The sequence below is a fragment of the Phalacrocorax aristotelis genome, chromosome 2, assembly GCF_949628215.1.
Source record: "Phalacrocorax aristotelis chromosome 2, bGulAri2.1, whole genome shotgun sequence".
NCBI lineage: Eukaryota > Metazoa > Chordata > Aves > Suliformes > Phalacrocoracidae > Phalacrocorax > Phalacrocorax aristotelis.
In genome coordinates, this window is record NC_134277.1 from 56,889,060 (window position 1) to 56,905,795 (window position 16,736).

The 16,736-nt window shown below is 41.3% G+C and overlaps 1 protein-coding gene across 2 annotated transcripts in view; it reads left to right on the forward strand.

The window, feature by feature from the left end:
- The window catches only part of SUGCT (succinyl-CoA:glutarate-CoA transferase), a 333,594-nt gene extending 325,206 nt beyond the window's left edge, over positions 1-8,388 (forward strand). For both annotated transcript variants that reach the window (XM_075083703.1, XM_075083702.1), the window contains one exon: positions 8,053-8,388. In XM_075083703.1, the coding sequence (XP_074939804.1) occupies positions 8,053-8,216 (164 nt within the window). In that variant the 3' untranslated portion in view covers positions 8,217-8,388. The remainder of the gene's footprint in view (positions 1-8,052) is intronic.
- Positions 8,389-16,736: the final 8,348 nt, after the last annotated feature.

The window sequence follows — 16,736 nt, forward strand, 5'->3', positions numbered from 1 at the left end:
AGTAAAACTGAATTCTCTTCTGCAGCCCAAAACCTCAGCAATGCCCAGTGACACACTGCAAAGACTGCCGTGTGTTTCACCTGTTTAGGGTGAACGTTCAAAGGCATTTCATTTTTGCAGGGCCCTTTCCATGAACCTGATTCAGTGGTTTTACCTCATTTTTGTCTTTTGCGTTAATGTGTTTAGTATGTCTTGACCTAATAGCTCAGTTTGATGCTTAGCAATACTAGAGTAGACAGGCACCAAAGAAACAGAATTTATTATGATGATGATGAGTTCAAGTACTGGGGAAGTCTTCAAGATATCTTGGTAGTTGTCATTGTGGATGCAACTGATACAAATTTTGATTTATTGTTGCACTATTAACTCTTGTAGATTACATGGTGTGCCCAACACGTAATTTAGCAACGTGCCAAAGTGAAAATGATAATAATAAAAGAAGATGTGGTGAAGGAGCTCTTTGGTTTACTGGCAATGATAATTAAAGCAAAATGAGAAACAGACTCCTTTTAATTTAACAGGACAAAGGTAAATCTCAGCTACCACTAATCCCTTCACTGCTTTTTCAGGTGACCATATGTGTCCCTTTAACATCATGGCTGAATTGAGTATAGTGTCCTGCTTACAGCCAAGATGCACAGGTGACTACTGTCTCTACCTCCTCCAACTAGTAACCCTGCTTCTACCCCAGCAGAAGCCTGTTTTCATCTGCAAGGCTCCCTGTAACTCACCCACATGCAAATGCTTTTGACCTTAATTAAAGCAGTTCACCTCTCTCTGCCTCAAGGGATGGTTTCCTCATAAGGCAGTTGTGTTTAATTAGCATTTGCATAGCATTCTGCTGGTTGCTCTCTGGGAGCTTTGTTCTGTAGGAGCGTGGGATTGCTGAAGCCTGACTGGCAAGCTTTGCACCCTCCTAATTGACACAGAAGCCAAGTAGAAGTTACACAAGGAAAGAACAGAGAATCGTTAATGATGGATCATTAGCAAGTAGCTCCTTTGAATGAATGTAGATAACTTTATAACTCTATCAAAGTGAAAAGTAGCATGATGAATTATGCATCAGACAATAAAAGCTCAAGGAAGACACTGGTTTTATAATTGCTGTGCAATTTTCTAGCATGCTCTAGTTTGTAAGATTAATTTCTTTGGGAAGTGTGAAGCATTCTGTGCCTGTTGTACACTTAATGTCAATTTTGTTTTTCTCTCATTAGAGGTTTTATTCTGTGTCCTTTGATATCACTGCAAAAACTCCCAGGGTTTGAGATACACCATTTTTATACCAGCAATAGTTTGCACAAGCAAGTGAAAAGTGTATAGCTACTAAAGTAGTTCCTTTGAGGGTTTTCTTATTTCTTGGTATAAAGAGTTCTCAGATACACGCACCTGAAATAAGGTTGCTTTATATCTATATATTTTTATATTTTTAATAGAAATCGCCTAATAGTTTTGTGGCTACATTGAATTCCTACACTAATAAATCTCTAAGGGGCATTTTTGCTCTGAAATTATCTTCAGAAGCATTTCAGTTGGCACAGACAGATCATTCCTGTGGCTTGTACTAGCGCCAATTCAGCCCTCAGTTAGTCTTAGGAAGAGTAATTAATACAAATATTGTCTACTGATGTCACCTGTCCCTTTAAAATGTACTGTTCTCTCACTTGAGATTTCCTCTGAAAATTGAACTGTGTTCAAAGTGAGTAGAATTAGAGGGAAAAGTTATCCCTGAAGTGAGCTGTTTCTCAGCTTTCATGAATATTAGTGAGTGAACGTGTCTGTGAGAGATCTTCTAATCCATCAGCAAGCCCCAGGGATCAGCTATGCTAGAATAATTCTTGTTCTTAAAGACCTGATTGGTAAGAACTCCACATCCTCCTCACATGGCCTATTTCAGCATTTTGCTACCCCTACCACTATAAAAGTTTATTTTCTAGTACCTAGCTTCAGTTTCCTTTGTTGCAATTTAAATTAGCTATTTCTCATTCATCATGGACATGAAAAAGGATTTACTTCCTCCTTGCAGAAAGGTCTCATGGATTTTTGTGGTGTTTGGGTGGGTTTTTTTTGTGATGGTGGTTATATTTTACATTTTTTGACGACAGTTTTGAAGAGGTTTTTTCCATGGCCTTTCTCTTTAGGTCCACGATTCCACTTTGTTCAGTCTGTCATGTTTTCTCTGATCATTTTGGTTACTATCCTGTAGAACCTCCTCAGCTGTTCCAGATGGCTGTTCAGTGGGGGCCCCGCACCAGACACTGCCGCAGCTGTGACCTGCCAGCTCTAACTAGAGCAAAAGAATTATTTTGTGTGTCCCGCAGCCTTCTCTCTTGTATGTACATCCGGGTATGAGGCTTGCTCTTTCGCAACAGCATGATGCTTTTGACTCATCTTCACCTTCATCTTTGTGATCTAGAATAGCCCCTAGCTATTCCTACCTTGCTATTTGTCCCCTGCCCTGTATTTATATAATTAAATGTATTTCCTTCCCCTTGACATTATTGAATTTCACACTGTTTTATCAGACCATTTCTCCAGTGTAGCCAAGTCATTGTGAAATCTGCTTCACAGTCAGTTTTAGCTTGAAGTCCTCAGAAACCTGAGCACATATGATCAGAGTTCCATCAGCCAACTCACTAAAAATACACCGATTAGTGCTTCATCCTGAACAGATTCCCCTGGAGCTCACTTGAAACATTTTTCTGTTTTAGAAGATGCCAAGTAGCAATTCTCTGAGTATGATTTCCCTCTCAGTATTGCACTGGCTTTGAATTTACATAGACCATGTTTCTTATCCGAGACATCCTGAGAGGGTGCCGCAACTTGTCAAGAGCACTGGTTACTATCCTCTGCTACTCTTCCATGTGAGCACAAATCAACTCCTGGTTACGTGGCTAGTGTCAATGCGAGGATTTTGCCTTTTATGACAATGGGATATTCTTCAACCGTAGGCTGCTAGGGAGGGATGGACTCCATCTGTCTGGAAGGGGCAAGGAAATCTTTGGTGGCAGGCTAGCAAACTTGGTTAGGAGGGCTTTAAACTGAGGACCTTGGGAGGAGGGGGATAAACTGGCAATGCCGATGCCATCATATACAATGGGGGAATGAGACAGGACAACCAGAGCAGTGATAAAGGTGCTGTAGCGGCCTCATGCAATGGCAACCGGGAGACCAATCACCTCAAGGGTTTGCATGGCAATAGTGGGCCCTCGTGCACCCCTCCAGGAAAACCTGTGTGCTCAAGCACCTTTCTGAAATGCCTGTACACCAACGCACACAGCATGTGTGTGGTCACAAGGCCATGATCTGATTGCAATTACAGAGACATGGTGGGATAGCTGGCATGACTGGAATGTGGTCATGGATGGCTACAGACTTTTCAGGAAATACAGACCAGCAAGGCAAGGTGGGGGAGTTGCTCTTTATGTGAAGGAGCAACTGGAATGTATTGAGCTTTGCCTAGGGGTAGAAGGAGAACAAGTTGAGAGCTTGTGGGTAAAAATTAAGGGACAGCCAAATATGGGTGACACTGTTGTGGAATTTTGGTACAGGCCACCTGATCAAGAAGAGGAAGTTGATGAAGCCTTCTACAGACAGCTGGAAGTACCCTCACAATCGCAGGCCCTGGTCCTCATAGGGGACTTGAACCACCTTGATATTTGCTGGAAAAGCAACACAGCGAGCCATGCATGATCCAGAAAGTTCCTGCAAAGCATCAAGGACAAATTTTTGATGCAAGTGGTGGAAGAGACAATGAGGCAAGATGTGCTGCTCCACCTTATCCTAACAAATAAGGAAGGGCTGGTTGAGGATGTGAGATTTGGGGGTAGCCTTGGCTGCAGTGACCATGAGATGGTTGAGTTCAACATACTGCATGGTAGAAGCAGGGCAACAAGTAGGATTAGAACCCTGGACTTCAAGAGGGCCAACTTTGGCCTCTTCAAAGACCTGCTTGGAGGAATCCCATGGGCTAGGGCTCTAGAAGGCAGGGGGGTCCAAGAGAGCTGGACAGTATTCAAGGACCACTTCCTACGAGCTCAAGATCGGTGCATCCCTAGGTGGAAGAAGGCAGGTAGAGGAGCCGGGAGACCCGCATGGATGAACAAAGAGCTTCTAGAGAAACTCAAACGGAAGAGAGTGGTTCACAGTATGTGGAAGAGGGACTGGCCACTTGGGAGGAACGTGGGAGTGTTGTCAGGGTGTGCAGAGATGCAGCAAGGAAGGCCAAGGCCCACTTGGAACTAAAACTGGCAAAGGATGTCAAGGATAACAAGAAGGGCTTCTTTAAATACATCAGCAGTAAAAGGAAGACTAGGGATACAGTGGGCCCACTGCTGAACAAGGAAGGGGCCCTGGTGATGCAGGATGCAGAGAAGGCAGAGTTACTGAATGTCTTCCTTCCTTCAGTCTTCACTGCTAAGGCTGGCCCTCAGGCATCTCAGCCCCCAGAAGAGAGAGAAAAAATCTGGAGAAAGGAAGACTTCCCCTTGGTTGAGGAGGATTGGGTTAGAGATCACCTATGCAAACTGGATCCTCACAAATCCATGGGCCCCAATGGGATGCATCCACGAGTGCTGAGGGAGCTGGTGGACGTTCTTGCTGAGCCACTCTCCATCATCTTTGAAAGGTGCCTGACAGGAGAGGAGTCTGAGGACTGGAGGAAAGCAAATGTCACTCCAGTCTTAAAAATGGGCAAGAAGGAGGACTCAAGAAACTATAGGCCAGTCAGCTTCACCTCCATCTGTGGAAGGGTGATGGAGCAGTTCATCCTGCAGGCCATCTCCAGGCATGTAGAGGAAAAAAAGGTTATCAGAAATAGTCAACATGGATTCACCAAGGGAAGATCATGCTTGACTGACTTGATGGCCTTCTATGATGGTGTGACTGGCTGGGTAGATGAAGAGAGCAGTGAATGTTGTTTACCTTGACTTCGGCAAGGCTTTTGACAGTCTCGCATAACATCCTCACAGACAAGCTAAGGAAGTGTGGGTTAGATGAGTGGACAGCGAGATGGATAGAGAACTGGCCGAATGGCAGAGCTCAGAAGGTTGTGGTCAGTGGGTCAGAGGCTGGTTGGAGGACTCTAGCTAGCAGCGTTCCCCAGGGCTCTGTGCTGGGTTCAGTCCTGTTCAACATATTCATCAATGACATGGACAAAGGGACAGATGGTACCCTCAGCAAGTTTGCTGATGATACCAAGCTGGGAGGAGTGGCTGACATACCAGAAGGCTGTGCTGCCATTCAGCGAGACCTGGGCAGGCTGGAGAGCTGGGCCGAGGGGAACCTAAATGAAATTCAATGAAAGCAAGTGCAAGGCCCTGCACCTGGAGAGGAACAACCCCATGCACTAGTACAGGTTGGGGGCTGAGCTACTGGGAAGCGCCTCTGTTGAGAAGGACCTGGGAGTGCTGGTGGACAGCAAGCTGACCCTGAACTAGCACTGTGCCCTTGTGGCCAAGAAGGCCAATAGTATCCTGGGATGCGTTAAAAGGAGTGCGGCCAGCAGATCGAGAGAGGTTATCCTTCCCCTCTACTCTGCCATAGTGAGGCCACATTTGGAGTACTGTGTCCAGTTTTGGGCCCCCGGGTTTAAGAAGGACAGGGAACTGCTCGAACATGTCCCGCGGAGAGCTACAAAGATGATCAGGGGACCAGAGTATCTACCTTATGAGGCAAGGCAGAGAGACTTGGGTTTGTTCAGCCTGGAGAAGACTGAGGGTGGATTTCATCAACACCTATAAACATTTAAAGGGTGGGTGTCAGGATGATGGGACTAGACTCTTTTTTTCAATATTGCCCAATGACAGGACAAGGGGCAATGGGCACAAGTTGGAACACAGGAAGCTCCACCTGAATATGAGAAAAAACTTCTTTCCTGTGAGGGTGACAGAGCAGTGGAACAGGCTGCCCAGAGAGGCTGTGGAGTCTCCTTCCCTGGAGGCATCCAAAACCCACCTGGACACATTCCTGTGCCTTCTGCACTCAAGCAGGGGGGTTGGACAAGATGATCTCCAGCGGTCCCTTCCAACTCCTACCATTCTGTGATTCTTCGGTGAGTTTATGGAAAATAGCAGAGAGTTTTCTCTCTGAAAGTGAAATCTTGATCTGGCATCCTAGAGGTTGGAGGGTCCTCTCACCTGACTTTAGATGTCTTAGTGGTAGAGATCCATATCTAAGGTACTTGCCTCCCCTCTCTTTTATGGAGAAGCATAGGTGATAACAATTCACCTGGTCAGGTTTAGTCATTTAACAGTCTTAGAACTACACTGTAAGGATATCTTTTCATCTGCAGTGATTCCAGAGGGAGTCTAAGCAACTAAACATCTATATCTAGGCTATGGGCATCTAGAGTTAGATGGGATGTATCTCACCTCCAGCCCTTCTCCTGGTAGAAAGACAAGAGATCGAGCATACACAGTGTTTTAGATGGACACATGCTGGCTGTTACTCATCTCCTGAGTACTTTCATTGTGATTATTTGTTCCAGTATTAATGGAACTTGAAATTATATTATTTGGTCCACAATTCCCCAGTTCTACCTCTTTTACTTTTTAAATACAGAAACCATACCTGGCCTCTTGCAGGAGCATACACATCAGGAACATACCAAATCAGCTTGAAAAAAACTGTTTTCCTAAGCACCTTTTATATTATTTTGTTCTGCTTGGAGGTGGATAGCTTTACTGTATTAACCAGTTGATTACAGTTGATGAAGACTGTTGAAAAAATGGCATATTTTGGCATGCTGCGTGACCTTTGTCAGCATCTTTTCTCAAATAATAGTAACTTCAAGTAGTGAACTTCCCTACTCATGCCCTTATAGGATGACTCTTGCTGTGGTTAATTTCCTTTGCTGGTTGGTATCCTATTTCTTCAGAAATAAGTCAAATACTCTTCTGCGTATTAAAATGCCCTATGTATTTCTTTGCATTTCTAAGTAAAGGTGTATTGTCATAGGCAAAGACATAATTACATATAACTTTTTCTGTGAATTCTTTTTGACAATATAATAAAGACCATAACTGTGATTAGAGGGATCCTTTTGCCAATTGTACAAAGCATCAAGGGTTGTTGAATTTTGTATTAAAGTTTTCAGCTGACAACTGAGGAAATTTTTGTCCTCTCTTTTTCTATAAACCAGTTAGTCTTTCTATGCATTCACTGAGTGCATACCTCAGTTTTGATCCCAGAGTAAATTTGTGGTTCATTCTCTCTTCTGAGACTGACAGTGATGGTACAGCTACTTGTCTGCAGGGAACGACACTGAAATCTCTATTCAGTTCACTACAGAGGATTGCTAAAAAGTGAGATCTGACTACCTGCAATAGACCTGCAATAGTCTTCATATCATTGCCAGCTTCCCTAAGTGATTTCCACCTTTGAAATATTGTTGCCAGTGTAAATAAACCATGAATGAGTTTCTTACAGCTGCTGCTATGTATATTTTTGATAGAAAACATAAAACAAGCTAGGAATATCTTTGCTGTGCATGATGTCAGTTCTACATCACTGCAGGATAATGGAGCTCTCTGCAGAGGTACTTGAGCTGTTGCTAACTGGAGATGGTGCTTCCCGTCATCTGGTGTGCTGCTCCAACATCAGCAACAGTGTCTTAAAATGCCATTTCATTGCATTCTTATGGTTGAGCTGCCTCCTGTTGTAGACAGTGTGGGGATTTCTGCACCACATCCTGTTGTGTGAGCCTGGCATTGCCTGTGTTGTTCAGGTGGCAGAGTGGTAGACCTGTAATGTAATATGCCTCAGATCACCCCGATATAGATACCTCTGGGAACAAGTGGAAGACTTTCTTAATGTTGGGATATATTCAGCAATTCTGTATTTGGGTGAACTACTTAAAACTGGCTTATTGGTACGTTATTGTGAACTGGAATTTTTTTAGTCTATAATTCCAGATTGTAATGTTTCTGTGATAAGGACTGTGATAAGACTGCCATGAAAATGAGATACTTTCCTTTAAACTAACATAGACACTTAAATATAAATATGGGCAGTAACTTTTGAAAATAATTTCCTTCCTGTCTGCTTTTTTTACAGGACCAGGTGTCAGATACAGTGAATTTGCTGTGTCGAATCCCAGACCACCTCCACTTGTTGGACAGCATACAGTGGAGATACTGAAGGGCATGCTGGGGTATGAGGATGATGCCATAGAAGAACTGCTCCGCACTGGTGCTGTGGCTCAGCATGAGGTCAGATAAGGAACATTAGCTACATTCTTTCACACTGAGTTCACATTACTTTGTCCTCTCTTTGCTCCCTTCAGTTCCCCTAATGGGACTCAAAGAGAAGACATAATTTAATTCCTAATTTTCTTCCATGTGTGTTTGTATGATTTTAACACTGATGTATCAAATAAACAATCTCATACTGCCTGAGTGAAAGATTTTCTTGGGGCGGGTGGGAGTAAATGTAATTATGCAGTCCTGTGTGGCTACTCATTTTCTGTACTTCATATGGGAAATGGAGTTCTTATCATAATTACAGTAATTGCCTAAACGTTTTTCCCCAGAAAGACATAATGTTAGTGAAAAGAAGCAGAACCTTAAAAATCCATATACTAGACTCTCCACTTGCAGAAAGTTGCCTTGTACAATTATTTTAGTAGAAAATCAGTTATGTACACATTGGTGGTTGATCTGATTGATTTTGAACAGAATCATCAGTCACGAACTCTTTGTCCATCTCTATTTTAAATCATGGGTAGATTAACCTTTGCAAAACTCGCTTCTGTTCCCTGATATTCCCATTTAGTGATAGGTCTTTATATTACATTGCATGGTCATGACAATCCCAGCATGTTTGCAGAAATAAGCTGGAATTGGCTCACTTCTTCAGTTATGAAACAAGCCTATTCCAAGACTGACTGGGAGACAAACTGTAGCTGAATATTTTTTGTAATTTTATTCAGAAAGGCCCAGGGTACTATTAATTAAACATCGATCCACACAAAACCACCTGCTGAATGTCAAATACCAGAACTTGCCAGACTTCTCAGTCTGGTTCTCTGGGTAGGTACTGATCCCTATCTCTGACTCTAGTGGCCATCCAAAGCACCTTTCAATGTGGAGAAAACACAGGTTAAAATCTGTTTAAAACTGTTGACTCTCATGATTAAAACACAGTGAGAGTTGACAAGCCTTGCCCAAATTTAGTAATACCAAATCCTGCAGTAGGGTTGCTCTTAAGAGTAAGGCACCTGTAGCTGTACGCTTCTACGGGAGAACTTATCTTGGGCCGCATATCTCCGGGACACAGGGCTCTACCCACCCTGGGGACAGTGATGCACAGACATCAATATGATGGATACAAAATGTCCGTTTATTTAGCTGCGTCACACACTTATATAGCTCTTGTGCTTCCTGTTCCTGCCACTCCTATGGGGAGGAGTCTATCTTTCCGTCACAGCCCGTGATCTTCCGGTCGCCGATCCCTGTCTATTCCCCTACAGGCACCATGCACTGCAAGAAGGTGGAAGAATTTGATACATGACAAGTAGTAAGGAAAAGATTAAAGAAGAGCCATTTCTTCTCTACAAACCAATTTGGCAGTTCTTCACTCACAGAAGATGTGCCATGCTCCTCTATTGCAGTATATAATTTACAGCTAAAGTAAACTCAACGTATGGGAAGGGTCTAATCTTTGTTGTGTGCACCCTGGGAGTGAGGCAAACCTTTTCTATTCCTAGAACTAAATAAAATTAACTCAAATTGACACTCAACACATAATGTCTGTATTTCTCCCGAAGTATCAGAAACAAGCCTGGCATTATAACCAGCTTGTCACTTTGTTTCCACTCTAACAAACAACATCCTCTGTATTACATGTGAACTTCACAACGCTGCATTACCTTCTGGGGGAAGAAAAGAGGTTATTACATAATCAAATTGCAGTGGCACCCCACTGTGGTTGCTCATTTTTGAAGCCCAGTATGTTTTGGTTCATTTGTTTGCTTGTTTTCTCTGTGGTTTTGTGTTCTTTTTTTTTTCTTTTCAGATCATCTTCTCCTGTTTTTTTTTCTTTTTCTTTTTTTTTTCCTCTTGCACTGCATTCCTGGCACCAAACTCCATACTCTGTCCATGTGCTAAAGACATCATGAGATCCTGGAAGAGTGACTCCTTAAATAAATAGAGAAATAAGTCAGAATTGAGAATAGGGACACCATAGGGGAAGAATTTAAACTGGATTGGAAGAGGGTTTGATATAGTCCACCTTCCTTTTAATCTAAGGGGAACATCCCTTTTTTAATGAGAAAAGCAGCAACTTGAATTCAGCTTCACATAAAATGGATAATCTGGTATCGAATTGAACTTTGTTTACTAACGAAAACTATTTAGCACTGTCAGATAACATTCACAAACAAATTTGCTGGTTTTACTTTAAGGGCTCTTTTCTTCCCATTTCTAAGAATCACATATATAAAATATAGTAAAATATTGCTCAGTTTTGTTCAAGGATTTCTAAAAAATTCTTTTTTTCTATGCTTTTCCAAGCAATGGAAATAGCTAATCACCACATCCTTAGCTGCAGTAAATTGGCAGAGCTTCTTTGACTTTAACATAACAATGCTGGTTTAAATCAGCTGAATATTGGGCTATTAACTCCATAACGTATTTCGTGCAGAGTTCACACGCAAAAAGTGTTTTCCTTTCTTTTTATTTTTTAATGTTTTCCTCTCTGCTATGTTGACAGTCAAATGCCTAAAGGGATAATGAGAGACATTATTTTGTCTCACCTCCAGTTCTTACTGCAATAGGAGAAATCCAGATACCATTTCTCAGTGTTTAAGTCATACACTTACACACAGACCATTGCTAACTCTTCTTCAAGTCAGAAATAAATGGAAGTCTTTAAATAGGTGGGTGTTTTGGAGCCTAAAAAGTCCTGTAACTTCCAAGGTCTGATTATGAAATTTGTCCTTTCACAAGGTTTGGTCCTTTGGTTTTGGATGATTTGGAAGACAGTCCAATAATTGTCATGATAATACCTAAGCTGTTATAGTACCCTTTTCCTTTAAAAATGAACAAATAAATGCAGAAGAAGAGTATTTACGAAATTTACTGCACTCTTCCCAGGAATCTTCAGGATTACGTGTCTCTAGAGCTCAATTGCATTTTGACAATCTTGTAATTTCAAAATGATTTTCTCTTGTACTGCAAAACTGAAAATCAATCATCACATGGGATTCTGGACCTCATAAACTGAGATCCCTCCAATTTCAAGGAAGGGATGTAGTTAGGAACGACTATACACAGCTGCTTCTGGCAATGAACATTTGTTTTTCTCTGCTTAAATTGGAAAGGAATCTGCTGGTGCTGCCATGATGTGAGTGTGTGTGGTATGGGATTTAATTTGACTTGATTTACACATCACTGTATTTTAAAAAAAGAGACAGATACAGGACAAACCTGTTGTCTTGTTCAAAACTGAACCCACCTCTAGCTGTTTGCCAGGAAGCTGTAACTACCATTGGAAAGGGAGATTTCCATTTTGGCACCTGTTCTGACTCCATGGTCCATGGCCCCTTTGGCTCCCTTCTCTGTGTTGGGGGATCCCATTGTTCTTGTATTATCTTGACCATGAAAATTGTTTCCTCAGCCTCCTCATAGAAGTTGTCCTTTCTTTTCCATGCAAGCTAATAAAGCTCTTCACCAGGTATAAATCACCCAGAAAACTGCAAAATAGATGGAGTCAGGCTGGATTTGCACATCCTGAGGACCTTGATGAGGGATATTTTAATGTATCAAAAGAAAATTCCAATGAAACAATAGGCACATGGATAGTAATGGATTTTTCTTGGTCCTATGCAGATCTTGTTCCTGGTATCTCTTCTTCAGAATCTTCCCCTCCACTTGGGAAGTCCGTGCATGGTTGTCTGCAATGGGTGCCCTATAAATGACATTCAGAAGTAGGTCTTTTTTAATTAGTGGCCAGGAGGAACAAGTTACTCAGTAGCAGAAGCCCACCAGCCTCAGCAGCTATTCAGCCTACGTGCAAAGGCCAGTGAAGTCATATCCATGCAAAGATAGATCTGTTGAAAAGAATCACTTAATTGTGCTGGGAGGCAAATGCTCCTTTTCAGGTTTATAAAATCAAAATCAACAGAAAAAAAATTCGTAATTTTCTGTATTTTTTTTTTTTAATATAAAAACAAGCAGAGAAAGGGAAAATATCCCCATTCTTGACTTACAAAATATAAAGGTCCTATTTTTTTAAGTTCATTGAAATAGAGGCTTTTGATGCCTGTTGATATTAATCAGACTTTTGGTCTTGCTCCTTCAAAGATTAAAGTTCAGCCCAAAGATGTCTAATGACAAAGTGCTAAGGCTAAAGTAGCAGTCAGAATAAATTCTGCAGTGAGTGTGCATACATAGTAAAAAACTGGGGAGAGCATTTTCAATAAATTGTCATACGTCTCTGCCACTCACAGAGCACTGTAAATCCTCAGCCTGGTGAACCTGGAGATGAAAGGCAACTAGGCATCTCTATGACTAAAATGGTCATGATTTCTTTTAATATCTGAATGACATGACATAGTTAATCCTTTGACCTTCCTAACATTATAGCACTGTATTAAAATGTATTTATTTCCCAAAAATGTATTAAAATGTATTTAATTGCCAAAAGACAGAGGAAAGGTAAAGTACTTTCAGAGTTCAGGAATGCTGGCACAGCTGCTCATATTTCATGTCAGTGACATTAAACAGTGCCAGATACAGTACTTTTCTTAACTGCTTGTACATTGAGTTTAATGTGGCCTGGTGAAATGCTAAACGCTATTAGCTGGTGAAAAAAAAACCCAACCAACCTCAGAGCAGTTCCTGCAGGATCAAGTAACCTCCCTACACAGAGGGCTGCATGATACTGGCCAATGTGATAAAAATACGCTGATAAACATTGATGTAGTCACCTTTCTAAAGCTGACAACCAATCAACTCAATTACTGTATGTTTCTGTTGTGACTGGAATTTGGATCAGACATGTGAGAAAAATGCCTGGGATCACATATGCCAAGGAGCCATGAAACTCTAGCAACAAGATCTCTTTTGGCACTGGCTGTGTCAGGCATTGAAGCGGGGCCAAGTAAGGGTTGAGGTGGGGACAAGTCAATTTTTTTTTCTGTTCTCAGAGCTACAGATAAAAGTGAATTAGGAAACACCAATTAGCCCTTAGCTAACAAGAAATTCCTAAAAATGATAGTGTAAATGGTACGCTAAACTGCCTTCCTTAAAAGGCCTTCGTGATGGTCTAATTTACAGTGAGCAGTGTCACACTGCATATTTAAAAGGTACCCAGGAAAGCAGGCTGGGGAGGAGGCCAATTCACTGTAATTGCTTCTGTGCTTCAGGTATTTCACTCTTTGTCTATCTAATAACTACTCCAAACTGGCCAAAAAAGCTTTAAAGAACAAGAAGGAATTTGAAGATGTGTAACCTGGTAGAGGAATGTATATGTAGCTCTCATCTCTTGCAGACCCATTTTAGGAGAAGCTAAAGTTTCACATTAAAAAGTTGCATATGAAAATGCAGGGTAGTGTGTACGTTTTGCTCTGACACTCTCTTCTCCCGGAGGGTTGAGCCTCTGACTAAACCAAATGTTGTGTGAGAAAGTGACAGTTCTCTGATAAATTTTTTTGTCTTTTCATCAAAATCTTCTCTTTCTCCCAAAGCCAGAAGTGAAGGCTTTTAGCTGAAAGATGGAAATACTGATTCAGCAATACCACTTTGGAGCTTCCTGCAAGTCACCATTCAAGTATCTCATGCCCCTTTCACCTTCAGGCCAGGTGGCCACATGACTCCTGTGATATATCACAGGAGTTTATCATGAGAGTATACTGTGCTGCTTAATGGGAAATGCAATCTAGCCAGAGGAAAATAGGATCATGAAGCAGTCGCACTACAAAACTATACATGAGTCACTGGGGCACCGTTTTTCTGATTTTGAGTTTTCTGGAACAAAACCCATTGTCCAACTGCCTGTACTCCTACGTAGTTCTACCCACTCGGTGTAACATATCCACTCTACTAAATTCTCTGTGCTTTAACGGACATATTTTATGGGGAACAGCTTGAGATAGAGAAAGAACCTTAAGAATAACCAGGATCATAGAGAAAACACTGCTTGTGACTAACACGTAGTTACACGTGTGTTGACAGAAAATTCCAGATTCTGTGATACGGTGAGCAAGTCTGATGCATTACCTGCAGCCCCTGTGTGCAGCCCAAGTCTCCCCATACCTCTGCAGAACAGTTCTGGCTGTAACAGCAGCAGGCCCTGGCAAGGGCTTACCTGACCAAACAGAACGGCAGCAGATCCTGGTTGCAAACCAGTGTTAACTACCTCTGACCTGGTGCAGCATGAGGACCTGCTACTCTCAGTCAATGATGATAGTTTGGTAAGAAATGTTCATTTGTTAATAAATTTGCATGTGTTAATACTGTTGAAGATTCCCCCCTGCTTGCTGACTTATTTTGTGTGGTTTTCTGGACTTGCCTTCTTCAAGTTATCTCCTAATGCACTAGTTGTCCTATCTCCTTTGCATTTGCAACTGTGTTTGTGGAGTTTTAGAGCACACGTCTAGTTTCTAAAAGTGTGCTGCTTGTTTCCAAAGCATTGTACCTCTGACCAAGCAATTGATACTCCTGAAGTATGAAAACTATTAGGAAGCCTTAGAGATCTAATTTGTGCCATAAGCATTGGAGAATTAAAACCCTAATTCATTGCCCTTTGAAGACAATGAAGGGGAACTCATACTGATTTCAGTGGACTTTGAGCCTGAACCTAAGTCAGCATCATGAATTTTTTCATGTTTCTCAATATGCCAGATTATGTCATTTGCTTATAGACAAACCATTAACACATTTTCTCTCTGAAGATGCTTTAAAATAATTAGAGACATTTCAGGTACACAAACCCTCATTTCTTTATCTTCCTATGGGAAAAGCTTTCATATTTTTCTATGATCTCATCCAGAAACCTTAAATCATTGTGGAATTTATTTCTCTAGTAGGATTAAAAAGTGTTCTCTCTCTCTTGTTATTGTACTTTAAATTATAATAAAGTCTAAAATTTAGATGTTTCTTAAATCAAATACCCCACAAGGCTTTATACGATATTTGTACTTGCATTAACAACCATAATATTAGCAATATTAGTAGGTGACATCAGTAGAAGACTCATTTACTGAACTGTGTTTGAAGAAAGGAGAAATCCTAACATTTTTTGTGAGTAGCTTATTGTGAGAAATGTGGACTATTGCCAACCTTAAATACCAAAATGCCCAGAATCAGACCCTAAAACAATCAGAAGCAGTTTAAAAATTCAGAAGAGAGTTCTAAAATAGTACGATAGAACAATAGTTCTAGATCAGATTTTAAAAGAAAAAGAAGCAATAGCAAGATTTGTGATAAAGTTGGTAGACCTGGCAACATCTCATGTACATATATGTGCCTGTGGAACAAAACGCAGGTCATTGCTGGCTTCCTTGCAAGCCTGGAATTTGCCCAGCTTGGTTCTCTGGGTTGTAGGGAGCTGATTGTTTTAGGAGTTTTTTAGGAAATTGTTGGAAGTGATTTCTGCAGATTATTTTGCTAACAGTATTTTAAATGTCTGGTTGTTGATAGTACTACCTGGGCAGCCAATCAGCAGCTGAATGCTGGAATCAAGCTGATGTTACTTGATATATTGAAATAGATGCTCTTTCATGTTATGCAGCATGTATTTGAATAGGTTGGATATGGATATTTGCAGTGTTACAAAGATAAGTTTCATGTGATGAAAGCAGTCTTATTTGGGCTGGTCAGGTGTATTCCCTACTTCTTCCTACAAATAAAATCAAAGGCAGTTCTTCGAGTTTTTCACAGATGAAGGAGATAGAAACCCAGCTCTTAAGGTGGGATGAAGATTGATAGCCGCAGGTACGTCTTGAAATGGTGGAATTTATCATAGCTCTGTTGGCTTCTGTAGCTTTAAAGGGTTTATCCTCATGTGAAGACGACTGGTCCAGTGGTTGTTGGGCTGACTGAGGGCTATCTGTGTGCCACGGATTTCCTGTTTGATGCTGGGCAAGTCCCATTCTCTTCTTTTAAACTCTCTGTATGTAGCATGGTACTTTCCAATCAGGACAAACTAGAGATTGCAAGCTGACCTGATAGCAGAGGCCATCTCTGTTTAGACAGATGGAATCCATTGTCTGTCTTGCAGAGCCATTGTGTTGATTTTAAAATGCATGTGTTGCAGCATAGCAGAGAAGTTAAATTGTTTTGCAAAGTGAGGACATTCTATTTTTCCCGTAAAACCAATATGAACAACCGCAGTTTCCCAATCTCCCATTACTGAAGCAGAGAGAAGCCTCCCCAAAGGGCTTGTGAAAGACCTCCACAGATCATTTGGGTATAAACAGATAGTATCTTTGTACCTAGTGGTTGCTTGCTTACATATAAAACTGAGATCACAAACTTTTAGAGTTTGGCCTTTCTGGCAGCGACTGCAAAAAGTTCAGGAAGTTAATCTCTTTTTCTGACTGGGGTAATGACTTTAAGGTTAGGGAGGTTAGCTGCAATGTATATTCCCAGGAAGAACTACTGGCAGCACTAGAAGAAGCTGAAAAAAAAGATGGGTTTACATCTAAGGTGGAAACAAGAAAAGAAGAAAGACAAGGCAAAAGAGGAAAATAAAATAGAAGAGAGCAAAAAGCAAAAGAAAAAAAGGGACAGAAAAGG